At 53.1% G+C, this 25,626-nt stretch overlaps 1 protein-coding gene across 2 annotated transcripts in view; it reads left to right on the top strand.

Annotated features, from left to right (window-relative positions):
• Positions 1-25,626, top strand: part of LOC125949230 (cadherin-99C) — a 151,152-nt gene that overhangs the window by 76,617 nt on the left and 48,909 nt on the right. For both annotated transcript variants that reach the window (XM_049676052.1, XM_049676051.1), the window contains exons 3-5: positions 10,329-10,791; positions 11,483-11,661; positions 11,756-11,878. In XM_049676052.1, the coding sequence (XP_049532009.1) occupies positions 10,329-10,791; positions 11,483-11,661; positions 11,756-11,878 (765 nt within the window). The remainder of the gene's footprint in view (positions 1-10,328; positions 10,792-11,482; positions 11,662-11,755; positions 11,879-25,626) is intronic.

Here is a 25,626-nt window from a genome sequence, read left to right as displayed (position 1 = left end):
CAACACATGAAACGCCATTTTGGGTGCCCTTTCACCTCCAGCTCCAGCCATCAGCCGAGGTTAACCTTTTGGGGCTGACTTCAATTAGAACAGAGCCCAGAGTCCAGACAGACGAGATGCTGTTAGACCGCTGGCACGGACACACCAACGAGCAGCCGTGGGGAGGGGGAAAAAAACCTCAAACTAACTATTATGTTTCGCTGGCGGTGGCGATGGCGATGGTGCGCCGGTTACTGCGATTGTTGCTCCGAAGGGCAAGTCCGAAACCCTGCGATCCGCGCGGTCATCCATAAATCACTTTCAATTTCGGCGCGTAAGTATTATGATTATTTGGACGCCCTTCCCACCGTTCGGTCGGTCCCCATCGTGCCGACGAGTTCCTCGAGGGCCCCGCCTCGAAAGCACGAAGAATGGAACGACCACCGCGCTCCACCCTCGCGATCGTTGCAGACAGCTGCTTGAGCTTTGAGTTTAGGAGAGGCTTTACGGGCGTGGAATTAGGAGCACTGGTGTGTGTGTGTGTGTGTGTGTGTGTGTGTGTGTGTGTGTGCCAGGGCTAATTTCGTTTAATACGTTCGTCGTGATATCTCTGCTGGAGTAGCAACTACGGGCCGGGCAGGGCAGGGCAGGGAATCGAAGGTAACACGATCGACAGCAGCAGCAATGACTCTGGCAATGACGAATTGTGTTTACGAGCAGTGTTTTGATGAGTCATTTCGGGGCGAGCGGCGGCGGCCATTACTATGTGCGCGGAGACCACTGAGGGATGGTAGAAGATTGTCCATTGTTTTCATTGTTGCACCACTTCCCACCCACTACTACAGACACTGGCCCAGTTCAACAATGAATCGTCGTGAACACTCGCCCGGCCATCGCAGGAGTCATCTTCAATCACTGCACCCACTGCACCCACGGACCAACACAAATGTCAAATGCATCGCGCTGTGCAACGGTGTAGCGGAAGCATCAGCGACCGAACGTTGCCGCCACCGTCGCCGCCACTGATTGACAGTGATACTAGTGCGGAAGGACTTGCGGACCCTGCCGCTGGGGTGCCACAAAGTGAGAGTGATTTATATGCGACGGTAACGGGCGAAAGTCTAGAATTGATGGTGGCCCTTGGCGACCGCTGATGACGATCGCCTAGACGCGATCATCCTCTCTCAGATTTACATAATGTCATCGAACGGACGGAGCGACGGATCCCTCTTCAACCTGCGGCTGCATGCATCCCGCGCTCGGTGGATTTGCAGTGCCACGGTGTGAGTGTCACGGAGTCAAGTAGTCATCATCGATCAACGGTCGGTCGGTCGCAGCGGTCGCTGGGGTGTCAGTGTGACAACACACTACTACCGCCGTCGATGGGGCGAGCACTGTCCTAGGAGTGAATGCTGCATCCCGCGCTCATCGTTGCACAATTAAAACAAACGTACGCCTTCAACGTTAGTGTGAAGCGTTGAGCGACGAACCCGCATCGTTTCCATTTCGAAACGAAAAACAGAAAACCGAAACAGAAAACGGGTGCTTCTTCTGCAACCACATGCGACTCCACAAAGTGTACAGCAAGTGAAAGGAAAGTGCTGCTCCTGCTGCTTCAGATGATGCTCGTGTTGTGTTGTTTACGCAGAGCATAAATGAGCAAAGACAAATTAGCACTCTTTTGCACACTTTGACGTTCCTCGCCCGGTGCTAAACGAGGCTAACGATGACGGGGGATTCATATTTTCAACCACAAACCCGCGCACACACACGTGTAGCCCTGTTTGAAACCATCTACTACCGCTTCGAATGAACGAAATTTGTGGTTTCGCGTCCCGATCGTTCGCCAGCCACCGCCGATCTCTGGAGCAAGTAATGAGCAACAACGGGGAGTGGTGGACGGGGGATGTGAAATTGCTTTTCCTGTCTTTTTCCCCCCGCTGGGTGCCCCTGACTTTCGGGGCCGCTTCCGGGGTCGAGAGCGTCGTCATCGTAGCTAGCGATCGGCGATCGGTCGGTGAAAGGTGGTTTGATGATCTGAAAGAGGGAATGTAAGGGAGTACGGGGGACGCCAATCATCACGGGTCATTATCAACGGGGCCGGGATAGGTACTCGATACCCGGCGGCGCCACTAACCGGGATCACCGGTAAATGGTCAAACACATCGCGACACACACACACACGGACACACACCGCGAACGACGTGAGATTGTGTCTGATGCAACACAGTGTTCGATTCCCAATAATTAGCCCTCGGCGGGAACGGTTAGGCGCATGTAATTGGCGCAGGATTGGCCTCAGTCCCGGCCGCAGTCCTCGAAGAGTTATGGGTCTCACGTCAAACAGGCGACCCTCTTACCGTCAATCGTCCCGAAAACCCGGGGTCCCGGGGCCCCATTACACCGTACCGTTTACAAGCAAAATCAATTAAAATTAGATCGAGCGAGAGAGGAAGAGAGAGAGAGAGGCTCTCTCCGCAGAGAAACCGAAGAAATCGGTTTAACGGATCGGACGTCGCTACCCAAAATGTTATCCGCGTCTTGCAAAACCATACAACCTACACACGCGCACACACACTCACACACATGGACACACAGCGGAGAGTGCATCTAATTAAGCGAAGCAAAATAAAATAAATAATCCACTGCGACGGCCACTGAGACAGTCGGCTCGGGGCAGGGGGTCGCTCTCTCGCTCGCTCTGCATCTCTGACGGACTCCAGTGCTCCAGAGCAGGAAGTGTGTGCGCGCGCCGAGTGGTTGCCAGCCGTCCACTGGCTGCCTGTTGTGTGCCATAGAAGGCAAAAACAAGTGTGCAGCACCAAGAGCTGCGGTGCGGTGCAACGGAATGGAATGGAACGGAACGACACGGGACGACACGTCGACCGTCTATAGGACGACTTATCTATCTGTTGCTCCCTGACGATGGCATGCATGCACCTTGGGCTAGACTGGTTGAATCCTAGACCTAGACCCTACCGCGTACTGTTGCTACTCCTGCCGTATCCCGAAAACGCATATAAGAAGCGACCGGTTCATAAAATGAAATGAAAAGTGTACTGTGGCGGCCCCCCCATAGCATGTGACTGGCTGGACTCCGGTCCAGTGGTGAAGAGGAAGTATCAGGCACTAGACATTTGACTGGTCCCGGGGTCCCGGGAAGGATTGTTTAATTTGTGGCCGGTCCTGCTGCGTGCCCTCTTCTGCTGCTGCTGCTACTCGGCTTGGCGAGAGTACGTCAAGCGGGTTAACATTTTATGCAAACCTCTCGCCTCTCCCCGGCACGGAAACGACTTTCGGTGGTCCTCCTCCTGCGGCTGCTGCTGCTGCTGCTGTTGGATCGATCGATGCGGATCTTATCGTACGTGGAAGCACCACACGAGGTCCAAAAGAGATACACACCATACGGAGGCCTACTAGATGTTCCGAAGCTTTTCGATTGAAGCGAGATTTGGTTTTGCTATCAAGGCCCCCGGGGTCTCCCGCGTACCATGCTGTGGTGTCCTGTCGATGGCGGACACTGCCGCCGCCCCCTCCCCGGGGGTCTGGGAATGGAGAGTGAAAACGAGTTTTAATTGATTTAACAAGTTGTTGTCGTTTTGTGGATGTGTCGTGTGTCTGTGTTTTCTATGCATAATTTATGGCGATCGTAATAGGGGGGGGGGGGCGGGGTATGCACACGCACACATGACGCTCTCCCCCCCCATCGGGGATGATGCCGGGCGCACCACGGGGGATGCCACCACCACCACGACCACCGCCGTATCAGGTGGAAGGCGATTCCGATTCTCGGTTAATGCTTGTTCACAACCCACTAATACCCTACGGGGTCCACGGGCATTGGACTACTATGATCGATGCTCACATACACGATAGGCACACAGCACACAGCGCACAGTGTACGAAGCAGAAAAATATGGCCGACCGAAAAGAAGGCGTCCCAATTGACACCTTGCTGCGTGTATGTTGCGTCAATGTGACGTTTATGGAGCAACCGGATAACGGACGACGAAACGAACGGGGGAGAGCATAAAAAGAAACGCCCCCGTCCCCGCATCTATATATGAATTAGCACGGCACCGTTCGGCCCCGGGTTCAACCATCGTCACACAGGTGCTGGATCGATGATTTGGGCGATTGGTGTTGGTGGTGGTGGTGGCGCAACAGTCGAACGATCGAACTCCTCCCGCTCCGCAAAAAAAGGCGCACCAGTCCAATCCACATATTGCCAAACGGCTGGCCGGTGTCAGGTTGCATGCCTTTTGTTGCTTTTTCGGTTTCGCAAAAAACCTCGCAATTCTCAGCATCTGCAGCATCGGTTTCTACGCTTTCGATTCGCGTGCGATCGCCAGACGCCAGGGGAAGGATTAAGACAAAAACCGCCTCGCGGTAAATGAAGCACAACCAAAGCGGCACAACACACAGCGCGCGCTTGTATGCGCGCTTTTGGCGGTCTTTTGAGTGTTCCTTTCGATTTTCGGCATCAAATACAACAACAACAACCCCCAAAAACAACCAAACAGTGCGCCTCGCGAGAGAGAGGCCAACCAACGAAGGGGATGATTAATTGTTGGCCCCGGACCCTCTCGGGGTCTCCACTGCACCACCACTGGCTGCAACTCCTGGCGGCCGCCAGCCTTCTGATGCACATCACGTGACTGTCGCTGGCGCGCGCGCGCGCACGAGATCTTATCGACGACCATTTAATGTGCGGCCATTTTTCGGGCCCATTTTATCAAAAAACCAAGCGGCCCTAGAGTCAGCAGAGAAGAAAACCGGCTTTCCGTCCGGCTAGCTGGCTGGCTGACTTGTTGGCTGTCATAATTGCCATTGATTGAGCAGCGAGACAACCACTCGACGGAGGGGGGAGACACTTGGTATGCTCCGGGATTCCCGTGTGATTATGTCCACGCACCGCCGGTCCGGCAATGCATCATCACGTCCGTACCGCAAAGGTAGATCGCTAATCGCGCCCATTTCTAACACGTCCGTCCGTCCGTGTGCGCGATTATGTTTCATTCCCACCACCACCACCACCACCAACCTGGCCTGGCCTGGTCTGGCGTTACTTTTCACTCGCAAAGTGCGTCACTAAATCAAAAACGGCCACTCTCGGGGTTGCTGCTGCTGCCATTTGCCACCACGGGACACACACACGCACTCGCGGCCACCAATAAATAAATGTCACAATTTATGTCCATTCGCACCCTTCCAACGTGGTCGTTGCAACGTGGAATGCACCACCGCCACCGCACCGGTGGAGCACCGCGGTGGTCACCAAATCACCAAATCAGCCGGTATCGGGAACCGGTTCCCTCACACTCTCACAACGCCTGGCCATTGCGCTCGTGCTCGTGCGGACGACAAAGTGGGGGGCGGGGATGATATCTTTGCGCATCTTCGCACCGGTGGAATGATAAATGGGTGCTTCAGACTTCAGACCAAGAGGAGTACCAAACGAACGCACGGCAGACGTTATTATGCATTACGGCAAGTCGCCCTGGCCGCGATGCAACCACGTCGGTATCCGGTTAGTTGAATTCGGGTTTGGCAAGTTCCGCCGCATCCGACGAGGACGAGCGGACGAAGACGAGGACGAGAACCGATAACGAATTCGACAGCTCGGCACACACACACACACGACACCTTGTTGAGTGGCGCGGAGTGGGGAAAGCGGCTGCGGCTGGTGGTGTTGCTGTGAACACATTCTGTGCAATCAATCATCATCACAATCATCATTATCAGGTTCACTGCACACACACACACACAAACACGGGGTATGTTGTGCCTTGTTTTTGCCGCCATCGCCATCGAAGATCAAAGTTCGTTGGTTTCGTCCTTCTCGAGCAGGATCAAGGGCACGTGATCTTGTGTATCGCACGTACACGATCTTATGTGTCTTTTGGCTAATTTTGATGCTCATTTGTCTTTCATAACCTGCGCGTACTTGAGGTGGTATTTTATTCCTTATTCCTGACTTTGTAAACCCTGAAACTTGTCCAGACTATTAGAATCTAAAGCCCCCAATACATGGGCAAATTGTTCATCAGATTTTTCCTGTTTGTGTAACTATCTGCTTGTTAGTAGTCGCAACCAACAAAATCGAGCTAAACCGATATTTTGTTCGTCGAACGATCGATCGATTTGTTTGTGCGATAGTGTGCTCATCAGATGTTTAACTGTAACACGCTAGTAGGCTGCGACCCGTTTTAAAGGCGATACAGTTGTGAAAAACGTGAGCAAGCGCCGAGCAAAGATTTCTTCTCAAAACAGAGCCTTTTAACCAACTCTGCCGGTTGTAAACGAATTGACTGTATGTGTAACGGAAATTTGGCGGAATTAGAAACTTAGCGGGGCAGAACCGCTGTCACCAATAATGCTTTAAAAGAATGACGAAGTTGACACTGGAAATCTAGTTTCAAAACTGAGCCAACTAACTGAACTGGACTGACTGAGCTTCCCAAAGGGACTGGCCGACTCAACTGACTGAGCTTCACAGAGAGACTCCCCGACTCAACTGACTGAGCTTCATAGAGAGACTGCCCGTTTATTCTTATTCTAACTATTTTTATACTATTTTCCACATTCGTCATCGCCTGTCCTTGTCGGTCCTCACTCGTGTCCTTTCCGTGGCTCCCGTTCGCCGTGGTCGATCCTACCTCTGGCCGATGTTGTTCCACCCAGGATCGTCGCTGTAGGTACGGCGTCGCTGATGGTGATGAACGTCCGTTGAGTTCGGGTAAAACCCTGCCGTTTAGGATACGCAGGATCGATGATGTTGTTCCATCCAGGATCGTCGCTGTAGGTACGGCGTCGCTGATGGTGATGAACGTCCGTTGAGTTCGGGTAAAAACCCTGCCGTTTAGGATACGCAGGATCGATAATGTTGTTCCATCCAGGATCGTCGCTGTAGGTACGGCGTCGCTGATGGTGATGAACGTCCGTTGAGTTCGGGTAAAATCCCGACGTTTATGATGCACCCGATCGTCGAATATTGTCTCGTGCGTAGATGGCTCTCGGTAACGGCTGGTGGGGCTTCCCGTTGATATCGTTTTTAGGGCCGTTACATATGAAGAATAATTTTGTTTCGCGATCTAAAGGCGAGTATTGGTCCATATATGAGGGGTCTGAATGCAAAACCTTACTGGCCTAGAACAATTTCTAGAGATAATGTTTCTTAGCAACGTACGATAATAAAACGACGGAACATCGTAATAATCATCAAGCATTTGCTACGTCCACCAACACTTTAAGCGAGCAACACACGCGCAATATTATTAGTGAATATTGCAGGTTACTTGGATTTATTTAACGTATTCAGGTTCTGCAAAATGTTTTCCAGTCCATTAAAATATGCTAAACAGCTCGCTTCAGATGCAAAAATTGATACAGCAGCTGCATACAGTCCAGTTACTATCTCTCTCTCGCTCTCTCCATTAATTGTCCATTTTGAAAGATTTTTACATCCATTCCATCTTTTCAAAACGATCGAACACTTAATTTTCAATGACAAACGAACTATCAGTTCGCTCTTCACTTCGTCAACTTGTGGTCCTATCAGCCAGCAGTCGTGCCTTCGTACTGATTGCGTTCCCCGAGGCCTGCCAGAACCCGATTTTCAATCATTAGACACCGAGCGAGGACCCCCCCCAGAAAGCAAATAGTGAACCCATGCGCAAACGAACGACGAACGTCTTGCACGAACCACAATATCGAAGCGATATCCTAATGAAGTCATCAAAAACCATTGCCAATTCCTTCCACTGCACACGCGCGCGTGTGTGTGTGTGTGCGCTTGTGCCCCGCAGGAACAACAACAACGATTGAGAACCGAAAAAAGTCCCTCCCCGAAAAAAAAATATATATCCGCACACTCTACTCCAATACCGAGTTGAAAGACATTATTTACGAGGTATTATTATTAACGACGATGGGATAAATTGGTCCATAAATAATGTCCCCCTCCCCCTCCCTCGGGCCCGCATATTGCAACGGAGAATTCTATCCCGGAGGCTACCACGGACACACACACACACAGCAAACGGGGAAAAGGTTAAGCTGCCCGAGTGCGCCCGAGATGGTCCCAAGCGATATACAGGCCAGAGCAGCACAGAGGGCGGGAGGCGAACGACCTACCGGAGGGCATTTCATGGTGGATGCCCGGGCTTCACCGATAATATGGTCCCGGGTTCCCGGGGGTAATGAGTCCGAAAATTTGTGACCATCGCGGCACTCTTTTGGACCGAAAACGGACCGCGACTCCGCCGGCGTCGCTTAAATACGTCCGGAGCGATTCAAGAGATTAGAGGGACGAGCGACGAGGTGAGAGGGGCGCACACACTTTCACTCCTAACGCCTCGAGCTAATCTCGAACCTCCGAAGTGGACCTAGGCAGCCCGAGACATTCCACATTCAACCGGAAAATCCCGGTTGCAGCAGCAGCACCGGCAGCACTTGCCACACACTTGTGCTCACTCGCTCGCTCGCTGCAGTTGGCTGCATGGGCATGGGTATCGTGGAAAATCTGTTCGTCTCGATCGGCGCGAAAACACGCCAACACCACAGCCAGCCAGCCCGCCAGCCCACCGCAGTAGTGGGAACCACGATGGCCGCAGGCGATCACCGGGTTGTGCCAGGCCAGCCCAGGCTCGTACGTTGCGTTCGATCGTTCGTGCGTTGCGTAAGGTGCAATCACGGTGCATAAATGCAAAATTTATGTTCGATTTCTGGCCAGAACACCCGGGGATGGCGGTGGGAGCGAGGTTTATCGTACGCGCCGACCCGACCAGCGCTTGTGGTGCCCGTTGCGGGGCCACCGTTGTGCGACCACAATCTATCACCGGCCATCTTTTTAAGCGAAGGGCACCGTCCCTACCCCGACCACGATTTGGACGTCGTTTTCGATTGCCTAAATCAATGCGAGGCACCGGGACCAACGACAACGAACGAACGAACGTCCTTATACCGAGCCGCCAGGTAACAGGTGGAATCCGGTGTTCGGGGTTTTTGCGTCGCTGAGGGTTGTTGCAACCAACGTACGTAGACAGACAGACAGCCAGGCTATCCTGTGTGCCAGGATGCCACGCACAGGGCTCTAGCTGAGGGAACCGCGTTCGTGCGGCACCGGCGGCGACGCGCGATCTTCGCCAAATGTAGAGCAGACTGCAGTCACAGTTTTACATTTGAATATTTAATTACGCCAATCGCCATTGATCGGCACAGCACTGATCGTTGTAAGGCGATTGCCAAACGATGCATTTACACGGAGACGGAGCCAAGGTGCAGCAGCAGCAACAGCGTAGAGTGCATTCCATGGTTATGAAGCGTTCAGACGGGGTTATGGTGTACACGCTGTCCAAGCACAAACTCCGAAAATAAAAAACAAACGAGATCGCAATCGAGGTAACACCGAGTGACCACCAGGAATTTGCTGGTGATCGATAACCTCGGCGACATGCGACGCGCCAACCTGCTTTGGCTGAATGGCGAGAGGTCGAAAACCAGCAACCTGCACGCCATCCAGCGGTGTCCAGAAGAACGCCTTAGAGAAAGAGGATAGCCGATTGCAATAAGCGCGCGCGCGCACTATGTATGTGACGACTTCAGTCGTCGCTGCCCGGATCGTGGCGATTTATCAACACGCAGGTGACTCTCTCTCTCCGGCTCTGACTAAGCGCAATCCGGTCCAGGGCTGCGGGCGGAAATGAAATTACCATTTCGGTCCCCGCGCTATTAATCTTCTAATTGTTCCCTAATACCTAAGAGTTGCTACTACCACCACTACTACTACCGCTGCGGCGGCGGTGGCGGTGGCCACTTGGAACCGGTTTCACTACAAGAACGACTCTCGCACCATATGCAAATCATCGAGATCGGCTTACGATCGTGCTGTGCGATCTGATAAACCTTGCTGCTGTTGCTGCTGCTGCAGCCCACAATCATCATCAAGTCCACTCGGGTAGGGGGGAAACCGGGGGAACACAAAGCGGAGCACACACAATGTTAAGCCGGAGAAGGTGGGAGGGAAGGGTTGTTAGTATGATAATTGATTAAAAACATCACTAATTGTTTGTGTTGGTACTTTGACTTGATCTCTATACTCTAGCCAATCTTATACGTATTGCGAACATGATTGACCGCATTTGGTGTTTGGCGATCGATCGATCGAAGTGGAGCAGAAATGTGGGCGTTCGAGGGAGGGAGATGAGGGGACTGGGACCTGAACCTGGACAGTGCCATTACGCGATCCAGTTTGAATTTATTATCTGCTAATTCATTCACATTCACACTGACTCACGGCAAATCCCTTTAATTAATTCCCTTTCTACGATCCATTTCGATCCTTCCAGACACGGCGGCTACACCGCACCAGCAGCAGCAGCAGCACGACGAGTGAATCGGAACCTGTAGCCCCGTGGTGCGTCACAGCGACACGACGGCCGGAAATGACAGTCACAGCCATGGTTCGATCAGGAGAACGTTCGATCGACCCGAAACGGGAACACCGGCAGCACAACAACGACAGAACAACAACACGGCTTGAACGGAGGACGAGAACGCACCACCACCACCACACCGTCGGCATGATGGTGACCAGCTTCTTGTCCAACCCACGACGGTTCACCTCTCGTCTCCTTCCTCGGCCAGCCCGGAAGGCGTACCACAGCAGCAGCATGATGGCGATGGCGATGCTGCTCCTGCTGCTCGTGACACACGCCACCATCCCGGGCGTCGACGGGAAGCAGCAGCTGTGCGAGGTGGAAACGGGCCAGTCCAGCATCATTCTAGACATCGAGGAAAGCCGAGGCAGCTGTAAGTACAACGATTTTGCCTTCTTCTACCTTCTTGTTTTCTTCCGTTCGTTTGTTCGCCGCGTTGCCAGTTGCCCCTTCGGCGTCTCGCTGCGACGCTTAATTGCTTCCAAAGGGTTTTTAGTACACTTTTAGTACAAGAAGGTGATCCACAATTCGGCCCCGTGACGCACACAAGGGTGTGTCTCACCGGCATCCGGCTATTAGTCGAGAGATCGGGGAGAGGAAGCGAGGAGCGAAAAAGTGGAGCCTTTCGATCAATTAAATCCAGCCCTGCAGGTGGAACTGCGACTGTGAGGCCTGTTCGGGAGTGTTCTAGTTCGTGACCGGAGACGCGAGACAACCCGCTAGCACACGGCATCGCAGCAAGCCTATGCTACGTTGGTTGCTGTAGTGATTGCTTTGCGACTGAAAACCTTCCGGGCATCCATCTGCGAAAAAGGATTTGGAGCAGAATCGTAAACCTACTATAGTCTTTGTGGCTTGGCTCCAGGGACATACGTGTGCGTGTCCGACTACGGTACGCAATGTCCGTTGGAGGGGCCTTCTCTGCGTAGCAGAAACTGTTACAGAAACGCTCATCAAAAATTAATCTGCGCAAAGAAGACAATCAAGAGTTGCTAGTAGCTATGTAACGAGCAGTCATCGGTCACTAAAGAACCTTTCTCTCTCTCTTTCCCATCTCGTTGCAGCCATCGGACAGCGAACGAACCCACCGGAGCTACCAATATCCGGTGACCCCAACGATGACATCACACTCGAGCTAGTGTTCCCGAAGGGCAAACCCAGCTTCCTGCTCGACGGCAAGTCGCTCCGCCTCATCCATCCGCTCGATCGCGACGAAGAAAATCTGAGCCACATTGTGTTCCAGGTAGGGCAGCTCATCTTGTCTCTTGTAATCAACCTTTCTGCTCACACACACTCACACACACACCGTCTTCTATCCGTCTCCGTCCATCATCTAGATAACCTGTATGGTGCGGTCAACCCGCCGCAAGCGCAACATACCGATCATCGTCCGCGTGTCGGATGTCAACGATAATCCACCGATGTTTATCAACACGCCCTACGAAACGAGTGTCGCCGAGGTAAGTGTGTCCACGGGTGTCCATGGTGTCCTCTTAAGAGTGAAGGCTACTTCAATCTACTGCTGCTGCTGTCGACCGTGGCTACCGTGTGCCAGCGAACAATCACTAGGGAGTGGAGGTTCTGCTGCTGCATTATTTATGACAGATACCGTGTGCCCAGTTCTGCGGAGTTCGGCAGAGAACTGCACGGGCTATATAATTTTCCTACCACCACCATCACTACCACCATCACCACCACCAAGTACGACGTCAGAGAAGCAAGTCATCGCACAATTCGTTACGCATAATAATTGCAGCATACATTGCGGTTGCGAAGGCCATTCCCTCGGCTTCTGCCGGGATCGGTCTCATCGATGCTCCTGTTTCGAGTCCAGTCCAGAGGCGCGCGCGCGAGGGTCTACTACATATTATACAAACCATGTCGCGATGATATCTGTGCGCAAGCAGTCCTTGGTGCATTCGCGATTAGTTCGCCGCGTCCATCGGAGTCACAGTCCCACAGCCTACTACTGACTGACTTGTCACACCAAATCAACGCACCTTGGACACGGCAGTAGGCGGTCTGATGCTTGATACCCCCGTCTCCCAGTATAAAACCAAGCGGCTGGCATGGCTAACTAGATTGATGCACAGGCATTGAACCCGTGAGCTGCACAGGAAGGCACTCGGTCCCGTTCTATCGCTAGAATCCGGCCACGATGCAACCCTTGCGCCGTAGAACATTGCCTCGGTGCCAGAGATGAGGTCTAATCCCGCCTGGTCTAATCGGTAACCTACTTTTTACTCAATTGCATAATAATCCTGCTGACCGACCGACTGGATCGGACCGGACCACGGACCCCGGACCAACTAGTGTTCCGGGTGTTATAGGATCGCATCGCTCGGATCGCTCGGGTCTTTATCATCGCGCACCACCCTCTTGCGCGTACCCAATCGAAGGCTCATTAAAGCATAAGCTCCAAGCCGAGCTTATTAATTTTACAAATGTCTTTACGCCGCGTCATGCAGACACTCGGTCCTCGGTCTCGGCCTCGACCGTGTCCTCCAACTCTTCTTCGCCTCTGCGCAATCAGTGGTACGCGGAGCTGGTCAAACGAGATCTTCCTCTCGCCATTCCTGGTCAATCGAAACCGGGAAACCGGTACTTACCGACGCCCACCGCCACGTGTAAAAAGGGGAAAAGGGGTGCAGGACCCGTTGTGGTGGTGGGCTGGCTGGTTGGTGCTCGTTTTATCGATCTTATCGATAGTTAATTCTTTGTTTGTGCAACAGAAATGGAGCCGGAACAGTTCGTGACTTATTTATTACCCCGCAACCCGCTCCCAGCAGCCGCAGCACCATCCAGAAGCAGATGTTGCTTGTAGAGAGAACCGTCTTCTTCTTTCTCCTTTCCTTGGCGAATGTTCGCCCTAGAACGGAACTCTTCGGTAGTCTCCGATCGGTCTGCTAGACGAACGATCTCCAAACGCTATAATTAAAGCGCGTGACGTTTGCGTTCGTAGCCAACTTGGATCGATCGCTTCTCTGGAGTCTCTCTCTCTCTGGACTCCACTGCTGTACTGCCCAGCAGTACAGCAGCGAGCAGGGGCCGGTCTCCTGCTGGAGCGTCCCGTGGTCTGTGATTAGGATTTTTAATTAATTCCAGCTTCCTTTCCCTTAAATTATGCGTTTCGGTAACTCAGGGGATCGGTCCTCCTACTCCAGCAGTAGGCGTTCCGCAACATTGTCATCCCCACATGGGGTATGAAAGTGGCCATCGAACATTTGATCGAGATCCGTTGGTGTGTGTGTGTGTGTGTGTGTTGGTGTGAATGCGAATAGACACCACAAACGCGCCCCACACGCCAACAGCGAGGACTTTCTCCCAGAACTCGCGACGGTCCTGACCGCCCCAAAAACCGGTCCCATAAAACCGGCCATCCGACTGGCAACGACCACGACGACAACGACGACAACGACGACGACGATAGAAAGCAAATAAATTAATCGGAAATGCTTTTAGCGAAAATATTAGCACTCGCATCGGGGCGTCGGTGAGTGTCGTCACCGTCGTGATTGTGGTGCGACGGCGGCACCTACGGCCAAACGCGAGTTTGGCCCAAAACTAGAAATCCAATCGCAGTATCGCCACGCCACGCCACAGAATCGAGTTACACCCAATGGCTAGGGCCCATGGCATGGCGACGATGTCACCGAGCTATTAATTGGCCGCCTCTTCTCGGCGGTGGTGGCACACGGATATTTATGGATGACTCCGATCGCGGCCATCCCGTCAGATCGTTCATCTTTCACCGGCTCGATAGACGACGACGATGGCCATGATGATGAGGGCGCGCAAACTGCGATCGCTCTCCCCAACGCATCGCGGGACGCGCGCGTATTCTCATCCAGCATAGGACGACGCCTTTGGTGCGCGGGTCAATCCAATTCGACCTCCGCCCCCCTCGTAACGCCCGTACGCTCGCAGTGGACGCCCGAGGCTTCAAACGTCGTCGAATCGACTCGTTCGACGAGTTAGAAACGAAAGCGAACGAAATGCGCGGCGATAATTAGAAAGTGCACCAGAGAATGGGGAGGAAAAGGGCGCGTCGCGCGTTTTCCCAGGAGGTCCGAATGATGAGGTCAGACGAAGAAGAAGAAGGGAGACCCTAGAAATGATGGAACTTTCCGTGACACACACACACACGCGCGTGCGCAAAGTCACGGAGTTGCGACGCGACATGCAAACGCCCTCCCCGCATGCTTTGATCTCGCGCCGAACTCGAACTGAGTTGAGTCTGGAGGTTGCTAAGGCGAGAAGTCAGCGAAGCTAGGCAACGCTTAGGCGTACCCGACATACATACTTAGCGGCTTGTTTTAACAACGATCCCGATCGTAATTATGTAATTATACGCGCGGGGCTCAAAGTAAATAATTGTTTTCATTATAATACCCGTTTTCGTACTGGATCACCACCACCAGCGCGGTCTGGTGTGTACACACACGCACCAGAGGAGTATGGCGTTGCGCGTCCACTCCGCGATGATGTATCTGTTGTGACACACACGCACACGCGCAGGCATGCAGAGCCTGCTGCTTTTCGCAGCAAATTTCGAGCGCAGCAACAACCTTTGCAAATCGAAGGCACAGGATCAGGAACGTTGCCTCCTCGCGGGGACGTCAAACGCCTTCGCGCGACTTCCCGCAGAACGAGCAATGAATGGCGAATGAAGTGTATCGATTACCACTCGCGATCGCGCGCGCGCCATCGTGTGGTCTGGCCCGGCCCGGCCTGGCTCGGCCTGCTCTGATTTATATGGCCAGTTAATTAATTGCAAACGCAAACTGTCAAACGCACTGTCCGATTAAAATTCAATAATATTTCCCGGCCAACCCGGCGTGTTTGCTCAGCGTATGCCGGCTGCCGGAAAAGTGCGCCCCGCATGTCTGCGCTTCTGACAGGACTTGCGATGGCGGCGGCTGGTGGCCTGTGCGATTGGGTGCGAGAGACGAGCTTCGCCAGCTTTTTTTTCCTCTCGTTCAAAAGGCGCGCGCGCGCGCGCCCAAGACGCGCTGCGACATCGAGGGAAGGCCGATAAGCGACGAACCTGTTACTACTCCATGCGCTCCACTCCGGTCCGGACACTGAGGTGATCGGAATGATATAATTAACGTGAAATAAGCTCTCCAGTCAGCCACTGCTGTCTGCTCGGAGCAAAGAAGACGAGATGTGCGCGCACCTCGTCGGTACGGAAATGCCCAACGCTGGAATGAGGAAGCTGGTGGTCACTTGCGGCGATGCACAGGACAGGGAGCACAGCTTTGGTCGCAGCCTCACATACCACCACCACCATCATCTTCCTCCCCGAAAGTATATCGTGCTTTTCGCACGCGATCGCAACGCTACGCAACAAGACGCGACTACTAACTATGTACGAGAAGAAAAAGTGGAGGGAAAAAATCCGCTTGGAATTAGCTTCTAATGAGGGAGAAATTTTCTCTACGTGAATTTCATTACGCCATCGCCATGTGTCGCCATTTTCTCGTTTGTTGTTTTCGTTTGTTTTTTTGCTTTCTCCCTATCCCCGATCTTGCCTGCTGCTTCGACCGATCCAGTGTCCTTATGTGGCCACCGCAACCACACACACACACGCACGACGGTCTGCATGGTCTCCTAGAACTGGATTAATCGATAACCATATTTGTGCAAATGTGATGTGGCCTACATGTGGTACGGTGCCCATCGCTATGCCCGTCGTCGTCGTGGTCGCCGTCGTCTGATCGTAGACGATCGTTCAGTCAAATGAAACACTGCACCACCCGGAGCCAATACGTAATGGGTCTCCTCGTGGCTCGCGAGCCTCTTTTTTGTTGCTCTACACAACTGTGTGCACACACACACACACACTTGGCGCACACGATCCTCCCTCTTCCCGATTCTTCACCCTCCCGGCAGTCCTCTCGGAACGCGATCGCGCTAAAAAGGGAATGATGAGCAAATGATGACCCCAAATTAACATAGAAATGATTATGTCCGGCACAGAAAACATGGGCCAAATTTCTCGTCTCGGCAAAAGGGTGTTTATTATTATTATTCCCTCGATCACTTCCACCCCTTTTCCCCTCGATTTCCAGCACCATTAGCCAGGAAGCGATGTGCCGGAGTTGGCGCGACACTGTCGCCAGGGCGGTTAAAGACCACCATGTAAGACCACCTCTTGGAGGTGCTGGTCGGTCAGCACTGGAACCATGGTTCCTGGTGCCGTGGGCGCGGATCAACAGCATGATTAGACCGAAATGAAGAGAAAAGTGAGGAGGGAGAGCAAGAGGTTCATTTTTGGGGTGTTTCTCCCTGGGACAACACTTTGGTTCGTTTTCCCTTTTTGTTGCTGTCTCGCGCATTTAACGATGCCGCTGTTTATTTTGACCACCGATAGTCCGCCGATGTTTGGGCTTATTAGGGGGTTGTTGTTGTTGTGCTTGTTGTTAGGGTTGCAGCTTAGGCCACGCGAGTCTCCGCGAAAGCCGCGACGAAAGGCGCGTAACGCGAAATGCTGCAAAAGACCACATTTCCTTTCCTCCATGATGCTGATGATGATGATAATCATCATCACAGGTCGTTGATGACGATGATGATGATGATGATAATCGTGTTCATAAAATTTGATGAGAATACTCGTTAATTATATTGTTGAAATCGAAAATCACGTTCGGTTTTAATATGAGTCTGCTCCTTCTCGCCGTCGTCGTCGTCGTCGTCGTCGTCGTCGCAACAAATCGCGTACAAGGACTCGCGAACGTTCCCGGAGGGGGCCAACGGCCAGGTTCCAGGCAAAATGTGTAATAATCCCGGTCTCAAAACTGTGCCCCCGGTACTGGTGGTACTTTAATAAATCACTTCCATCACCCGTTTGCGGAGCAAATTATTATGATTCTCAACGCATCTCTCCCTCCCTCCGGGGTGCATGGCGTAATGAAGAAACGCTTAACGATGTGTGATACCAATTTCCTCTCCGTTCTCAGCATCGTCGTCATCGTCGTCGTCGTCGTTTTCGTCGACCTACCGGTGGCCTTGCGGTGCGATAAACTTTAATTTATCTCATGGTCAAGTTCCTCTCGAAACCAACTCGGTTGGGAATGGGGCGGGGAAGGGAAACTAGAAGGAAAGGGAAGGGTACAATTCAATTTTTCAAACCCCTCGAGTGATCGATTTCCGAGCAATCCTCGTACATGATCGACGCATTGAAAAACAAACACTCAAACTTCAAACTTCGACCAAAGGTACAAACAACGTACCCCCCAAAAACGTGCTGTGGAATGTGGAAGGCAGCTCAACGGCGGCCCACGGCACGGTTAGCAGCGCCCACCACCACTGCACTGCACTTCACGACGCTTAACAGCCCACCCGAACGGACATCCCCGCCGGTGCCGAAATGAACCTGTCAAAATGGGTAAACGATTCCGTGACACACGCTGCTGACGGATCAAGGGTACGGCGGAATTCAGTGACCGATCAACCCAAAGAAGAGAACCAACCATTTCTGACAGGAACGGCCCGTATCCCGGACGTACGCAATTGAAACCGCGACCACGCGGCCACTTGAGCCACGAACTCGAGCAAACAAAGACGCTTCACTTGGCCACAAAACCACCGCCCATCGGTGGACAATGAAATCAGTTTAACCAGTCACAATGCAGACACAGGCCGACCACCGGCCACCACCGACCACTGGCCATCATTTTCGGTTTCGCGATTGAATGAATTTCGGTAAACAAATTACGCTAAGGAGGCGAAGTTATTTCAATATTTTTGGAGTTTCGACCTCGCCTTTGGAGAGCACTTGGTGTGGTGGTCCACCCAACGCAACAACTACCTCCCCCCCCCCCCCCCCCCCACAGGAATTTGCTGATCGATCAGCAGCACACCCCCGTGGTGGTGGCCAGTGGCCACTTGATGGATCGCGCCTTGCGCCTTGCATTTGACCTTCGAGCGCGATCTTCTCGAGCATCAAAGTGAAGGCACTTTTGATCGGAGCAAATTGATCGATCGATCGATTCGATTGACCGGCCAACCGGAGTTGAGGTTCGAAATTTTGTCATAAGCTCTTTCACACACACATACACGCGAGCGCGCGCGAGAGTGATCGAGAATGGCACGATCGGTGAATCTTTTGAAGCAGCAGCAACAACAGCAGCAGCAGCAGCAGCATCGGTCACAACCTTCGCCGTAATCGAACATTATACATTCCCCGCGATTTTCTCACGATTTTGCCATTAAGTGCCGTGGATCGCGAACCGGAGCGCGCAAACCAAACCAAGCAGTCTAATGCGCTGCTGCGGAGTAACCGTTTGCAGAGTGCCGACATGTCGGTCGTCGGTCGGTCGGCCTCTGCGACTCTGCGACTGGATGGCTAATATTATTAATTCAAATTATCTCCTCCTAATTGATCGAAGTGTGCGCCGCGCCGAACTGTGGGTCGCGAACCGCCATGCGATGATGCGATTCGCTTATGCAACACAGCAACCGCCGGCCGGCCGGCCGGTAAAGGTTGAACGAAACCACCGACCGAACTCTGCGGCCGAGGCCTACTGGGTGTTGACAAACGTGATGATTCGCTGTCTGCTCCAAGGTTCTTGAGAGATCCGTCTTTTGGTCGCGCACCACGAGGATTGAAGCGACGGAGACGCAGAAGAGTGTTCCCCCAAAAAAAAAAAAAGAAACAACCACGGAACGAAGCCATATGCATGCAGCGACTCTGCTGGCGTAAATTGGCGACCCTCTCGCGCAGCCTCATATTGTGTGAGCAGCACGTAAAACCGCAATTATGATTCGGTGTAATCATTTTTTGGCCATCTCCGACCTCCATTTCGGCCTCTTTGGCCTCTTCTGCAAGGAGGGAGCCATCCGTCAGCCCACGTCAGGGCCCCTGTTTTTAAGGAGTCCTGTTTTTATGTGTTTTGGAGAGGAGAAGGCACCATTTGCGGTCACCAGCAGATTGTGTGGCCACCACCAGTACGTGATGGTGGAGCGTATAATGCAGAAGCGAGTAATAATGAGATAGGAAGAGCTCAAAGTGCAGCGACCACGTACCACACCACAACAACAGCAGCAAAATACCGGCAGATAACTGACTGAAGCCATTTCGAGTAGTCAACACGCAGCCACAGCAATGAAGTCACGTCACTCGGAGCATCTCGGGCAGGGGGAATGGGGAAGGTGCACATTTGAATACCGCGCCGCTCGTCTGGTGCTGGAGCGTGAAATGCCGAAATGCTTCCGACTCGTGCGAATCGAATTGCATCAACCGCATCGGGACGACGGGACGGGTTGTTTGAACCTGTCGATCCGGCTGCAGATCGGTTGCACGAAATTCGGCTGCTGAGAAGAGAGAGAGAGGGAATAACAATAATTCCACCATTCCGCGAAGGTGCGCTGGAGTTTAATGTTCCAATTGCTATTGCTTCAGAAGGGATCCCTTTGCAAAGCTGCTGCGAACCTGTGTTGAAAGCTCAGTGATCCAAGTCTGGTGCTGCTGCTCCGATCGATCGCTTATTTGTTTTTTGGTTTTGTTGTAGTTGGAGCTGGCTTTGGAGCGGTGTATCGCGTGGCCTATACAACAGAACACGGAGGAGCAATATGGCGGCGCGAGTGGCGCGTTGCACGTTTGTGGCCTTTTAGGGGAACCGAAGGAGCCGTAGCGTTACAGATAATTGCACTCACCAGCCAGGCTGAGCGCCCACTCACTTTGGGGACGGGAGACGGGGGATCGAATCTTATTGCCGGGCCGAGAGTGCTGCATATAAAGTCTGAAACGATCAAACGATCACTCCCCAAATGTGACATAAATGTGATTGTTCTAGGCGGTCCAATACACGGATGCGATTTCCCTTTGGAGAGCGTACGACGCCAACCGCGGTAATTGGTGGTGGTGGTAATACCCAATGCGCCATCCTTCCCCTACCTTCCGTCCTCGTCACGTCTCGAACCAACCTCGAAAGCTGCCGTAAAAGAAGCTGAAGTAAATAGCCGGAAAAGCACGTCAGAGTTTGGTATCGCGAGAGTTTGGCTACCGCATCATAATGAAGCCATCCGAAGGGGGTGAGGAGAGAGGGGTGGGGAGTACGAAAAGGGCAAGCGAGTAGCCTCGTCGTACACACGCAAGGTTCCGCCCGCGGAGGTTCCCGCAAATTGGTGACAACATTCGCGTCGCGGTTTTGGTCTCTCTCTCTCATATTCCGTTTACTCCGTACTCCCGAAGGACACGCACTCGCCGGTGTTACCGGTGGCAAAAGTGCACGCAGCACACGACAGACACACATACAAACACACACATACACGCGCACACCTCGTACGCATTAACGCAGTGTTTGACATTTAGCGATGTTTTTGCTCAACCGAGGTTAACGCAGTTCCCTGGAGCTGGCCACAGAGAACCCACAAAAGAGTTTACCGGTCTGGGACACGGGACCTGACTGCGCAGACACACACACACACACCGCGCACACCCCGCGGTCGTTGCGGTCGTTGAAATGTTAATGAAATCGAATAAGGCGATCAAAGTACGGTTACAGCAATTAACCCGATCATCACCATATTGGGCGTGTCCCAGGGCTCCCAGGGGAGGAGGACCGGGCAACCGGGGGGGAAAACAGAATCCCCATGTTGGAAATGGGGGCCAGTGTGGCGAACATTCCGTCACATCGAGGAGCGACATCGCAGGATCAAGCATCGTCGTGGTCGTCGTCGTGGCGTTGCTGACAGTCGGCACGTTTCACTTGTCCTGGGCCGACGACGACAACTCGGGATTCAAAGACCGATGTGTAATGGCGCATGTCCGTACATCGTAGTGTGCCACGGCAGCCGCATAGCACGGTTGTGACTATGGGACTATCGATGGTTCGGGTTACCGGGGCAACGGTGCACCGGTGCACGTTCTAAATCATGACTTGTTCCGCCGCCGCCATTGGCCGCCGTCCAATCGACGATACCGGTCGAACGATCCGCCGTCGAATCCGCCTAATGGATTGTCCTTGTTCACCTCTCTTCGATGTTCTCTTCTACTTTTATTGTCGATTTTTGTTTTTGTTTTGTTTTTTTGTTGTTGTAGTGTAGGTTGATCTAAGTTGGCTGCAACTCCTGGGCCTTCTGGGATCTGGGCATGATTTCTCGGCATTTCCGTTCCGGCTCTTCGCGCGCCCTTCGTGGTCCCGGGGACCTAGTTGGTATCCCTCGAATTCCTCGACTGCTCTACTGCACCATCGTGGATTGCGAAACAAACATGGCGATGGCGTCCGGTGCGGATCTTGGAGCACCGAAGTCGAAAGGAACGGATCGGCGAACGGCATGAAACTCTATCTACCACCGGCACCGGTAGACGGGCGACGGGCTGATAAACCAGGGCGCAAGAGAGGAAGAGAGAGCAAAACAGAAAGAGAGTACACGATTCTGTGTACGGCGGATGTGCTAGAAAGAACCTCGATCGAGTATGGCGGCGATGATGATGATGATGATGATGCCGATCGCATCTATCTCGGCAAACGCGCGCAACGGATCCGCGTGACCAAGAACTGCCACCATAGACCATAGACGCTCTATCCGTTACCGTGCCGACCAAGGGGCCACTGTGTTGAACGTGCGCGATCTAACGGTGCGCTTCAGAATCGCTCTCGGAACCGAACAACATTCCACAGTTCTCCTTCTCTTAGATCACGTTCTGCCAAACGTTCCGCGGCACGGCTTGGCGGAAGTTGTTCTTCTCTACAACACAATTCCCTTCCACCCCCGAACACACCCTCACGGAAAAGCGGGAAATAACAATTTCATCTGACCACAATTGTGATGTCGCACGGCATTTCACCTCTCACGTCGGTGCTCGTGCTCTCGACTCGACTTCAATGAGCACGCTAGCGCACCTTACAGCACGATGGTTATGTTTGGCCACGCAAGCGGGTTCTACGAGGGTGGGGATCGCTAGGAATTCCCCCTTCCTTCCGTGGCACCTTTCCGGGGGTTTCAAATTGATTTTCAATCGCACAGCAGCAACAGCAGCAATCGACGGGCACACTCTGTTCTGGGCGGCTGGTGTGCCTTATTTCCGGGTTTCGCAGACATTCGGAACAGACAAGAGCTCTACTCTACTGGGACTGGAACAACTCCAATCAGAAGCAATGGTTGGCCTAATAAGGCCCACATCGTTTTGTGTCGTTCCGTTTGCATTTGGAGGTCACTTCGCGTTCTCTATCCGAAACACGCAACAAGCGGATCAGGTGGCCTCGCACCCTGACCACTTTGCCAAAACATACGCAGCCGCTAATACCGACCAATCGTAATCGGGCGCGAGGACTATGCGTTGGAGATCGCGCTCAAGAGATCGAGATCGTGTGGTGTGGCGCTGAGCGGCAGCTTTTGTGTCGCACACAACTGACCACCGAGCGCCAAACCATTTACCAGGCCCAGGGTGTCCAGTTCGTCCATTAATCTACGCCAGACGCTGGCCTTCCTTCCCGGTGAGGCAGACGGCAAAACGGCGGCGTCCTTTCCAAAATGGTGGTGCACAAACGACAATCAACCGTATCTACTAGAGACCGCGAGCTAGAAAAAAAGAGAGATAGAGAGAGAGGACGAAGCAGATTAGCAATTACGCAAAGCGCGATTCGCGGTTTCCTCGGTGCGGTGCGGCGTGTCGGACATATGAGTTTTGCGGTCTGCTCTGCAAACTCCCAGCCAGGGGCGACTAAAAGTGCGAACCGCGCTCGATCGGCCATGAAATGTCAAAACAGATTAACGGTAGCACGTCATCCCAGGTCCATTAGGGAGACAGAGAGAGAGTGTGTGAGTGCTGTCTGTTTGTCTGTCTGTCTGGTTGTCTGTTGGACGATCATCGTCGTCCTCGTTGTTGACGACGACGTTTGCGGCGAGATTAGATGATACTTGTACGGTACGGTGCGGTCGTGATCAGCAAAAATCCGCACGGTCCAGGTGGCTGGATCACCGGAATTGGAGCACTGACACACACACGTGTAATGCGCACCGGGGCGTTTGTCGGCGTCAATTGGCATGATTTATGCTGCAGGCTAATCGGAGCGAAACGTTTCCGATTTGAACTTGAGCCTTGAGCGTTCTCGTGAGCACAACGTCACAGCGGGTGGCCATCAAGGTATTGCTCCTGCTGATTCCTGAGAGAGACCAAGAGAGAGAGGGAGAGAGCGATAGATGCCGCTTGAATGATAACAATACCTCACGCTAATCGCCGGCTCACCTCGAACCCAGTGTCGTTCTGTTCTGTTCTGTTCTGTTGTTGGTTGATGGCCTTCGTTCTTCGTCGTTGGCCAAGGAGAGCAAAAGTCAAACCGCATGTCAAACAAATTGGCCCCAAACATCGTGCACATATGATGATGATGCTGCTCGCTCCTTAGTGCACCGGGCACACCGTGAGCGGCGCTCACGAACAGCTGATCAATCTTGGCCAATCGCGCTGTACCGAGGAGGACCTCTCTCTCTCTCTCGCTGGTCTTGTCCTGTCGCTCCGAGGGAACCTCGTGAGGTCTAGAGCTGAAAAGGAGGGTTTTGAGAAATGAGCTGCGCCGTGCGAGGCTCACGCTGCGTCCGCAACTCCGGGTGCTCGGCGAGCATTATCAACATTGTTGCCCTGTCGGGTGCTTTGTCCATAGCGTGGGGCGCATTCCGAGGTCGTCGTCGTCGTCGTCGTTGGCCGCAGTTAAGCAGTGTGCATTAAGATCATATTTCTCTCGCCCCAGCACAGACCGAACATTCGAATCGATGGAGACGCGACACGGACTGGCTGGCTGGCTGGCTGGTGGCCACTCGCAACTCGAACTACGGCTGCTGATTACGTTGACGAACCGTTGATCCGTTTACCGTGGCCTCCACCCACGGTGGGCACCGGGATTTAAGACAGATAAAACTGTTGGATTAGCAAAACTGTTGGCACCGAGCATGGCCAGGCGCGCGAGATGGAATCTAGGTCAATCTAGGTACCGCGCACCCAAAGAGCATCCAATTACCGCCTTTCTACCAGCCGCACGCCAGCGGTAGGACCGCGGTAATGGTTGTGATCTATCAAAAGCGCGGCCGCGGGGACGGGGTGATCACTAGGGGAGGAAGGAGGCGCGCTGGAAATTAGTACCTAAAGCCCGGTCGAGCCGAGCGCGATAAACATAATCACCTGCCCGGTGATGGCGACTAATTTCTCGCGCGCAATAGTACCACTCTTAACTTACTTAAGACTTAACACACACACTCCGAGAGCGAACGAGAACCCGTTACCATCATCATCATCATCAGCTTCTCCTTCTGTGTATGGAGGGAACTCCTATGGTCGGTGATCGCGATCGCGCGATCGTCCTCGCGAACAATGCACCGCGCCCGATGTCCGTTTTCAGCGTTCAACGGTAATTGATCTTTAGGGAAAGGGAAGAACCGCTTGCCGCGCCCGGTTACTTAGGTGTTTTTGTCACTCGCGAGCAGACAAATTGCATCGTCTAAGCGCACCACCAGCCTTGTGATCAGCGATAAGCAGCATCGCGGCCGCTCTCTCGCTTTATTTCTCTCTGTTCGAGATCCGGGAAGCCCGTTCCATTCTTGGCGTCTTGCAGTGCACCTTAATTGGCGAGCATCTCGGCGAGAAGATCTAGTTTTGTGGTCAGGAGGCCGCGGCCGCCAGGTATCGAGTTCCACACACACCCCCCACGAGACGACCACGAAGATGGTCACCGAGGAATTTCAATCAACGCACAACGCGTCACACACCACCGAGCACAGCGACGCGGAGGATCGGAAACCAAATTTCACTTCCCGTTAGATCGAGCGTGAAAATGCGATTGATCGACTCGATTCGACCGATCGACCGACTTCTATCTGGCAACACGCTTCACTGGAGACGTGTCAAATGGCACACAACGGTCGAACGGACTGAACCAGCCGCCATTCACGGTCACGGTTGACGCCAGGAGCGCCTGGAACGTCTTCCTAGATTTGCATTTACCGCCCCTCGCCTCTCACGGTGGTGTGCTTTGTAGGTCACGGACCGTCATGGCCATGCTATGGCACCTGATGTGAAAGAGGAAGCGGTAGAACCGTTACCTAGCGCCAAAATAAACGCAGCCATCAGCAAGCCCACCAAACCAAATCGATCGCAAGACGAGCGCTCGCGAAGATCATAAATAATTCATCTCGGCCCCGAAACTCCGCGGGAAAAAAGGTAAACACACTTCGCCCACCACGACGCGTGTGTGTCGCGATCGTAGTA

Source organism: Anopheles darlingi, chromosome 2, assembly GCF_943734745.1.
Source record: "Anopheles darlingi chromosome 2, idAnoDarlMG_H_01, whole genome shotgun sequence".
Taxonomy (NCBI): domain Eukaryota; kingdom Metazoa; phylum Arthropoda; class Insecta; order Diptera; family Culicidae; genus Anopheles; species Anopheles darlingi.
Note: the sequence above shows the minus strand (reverse complement) of the source record. Positions and strands in the feature narration are given on the sequence as shown.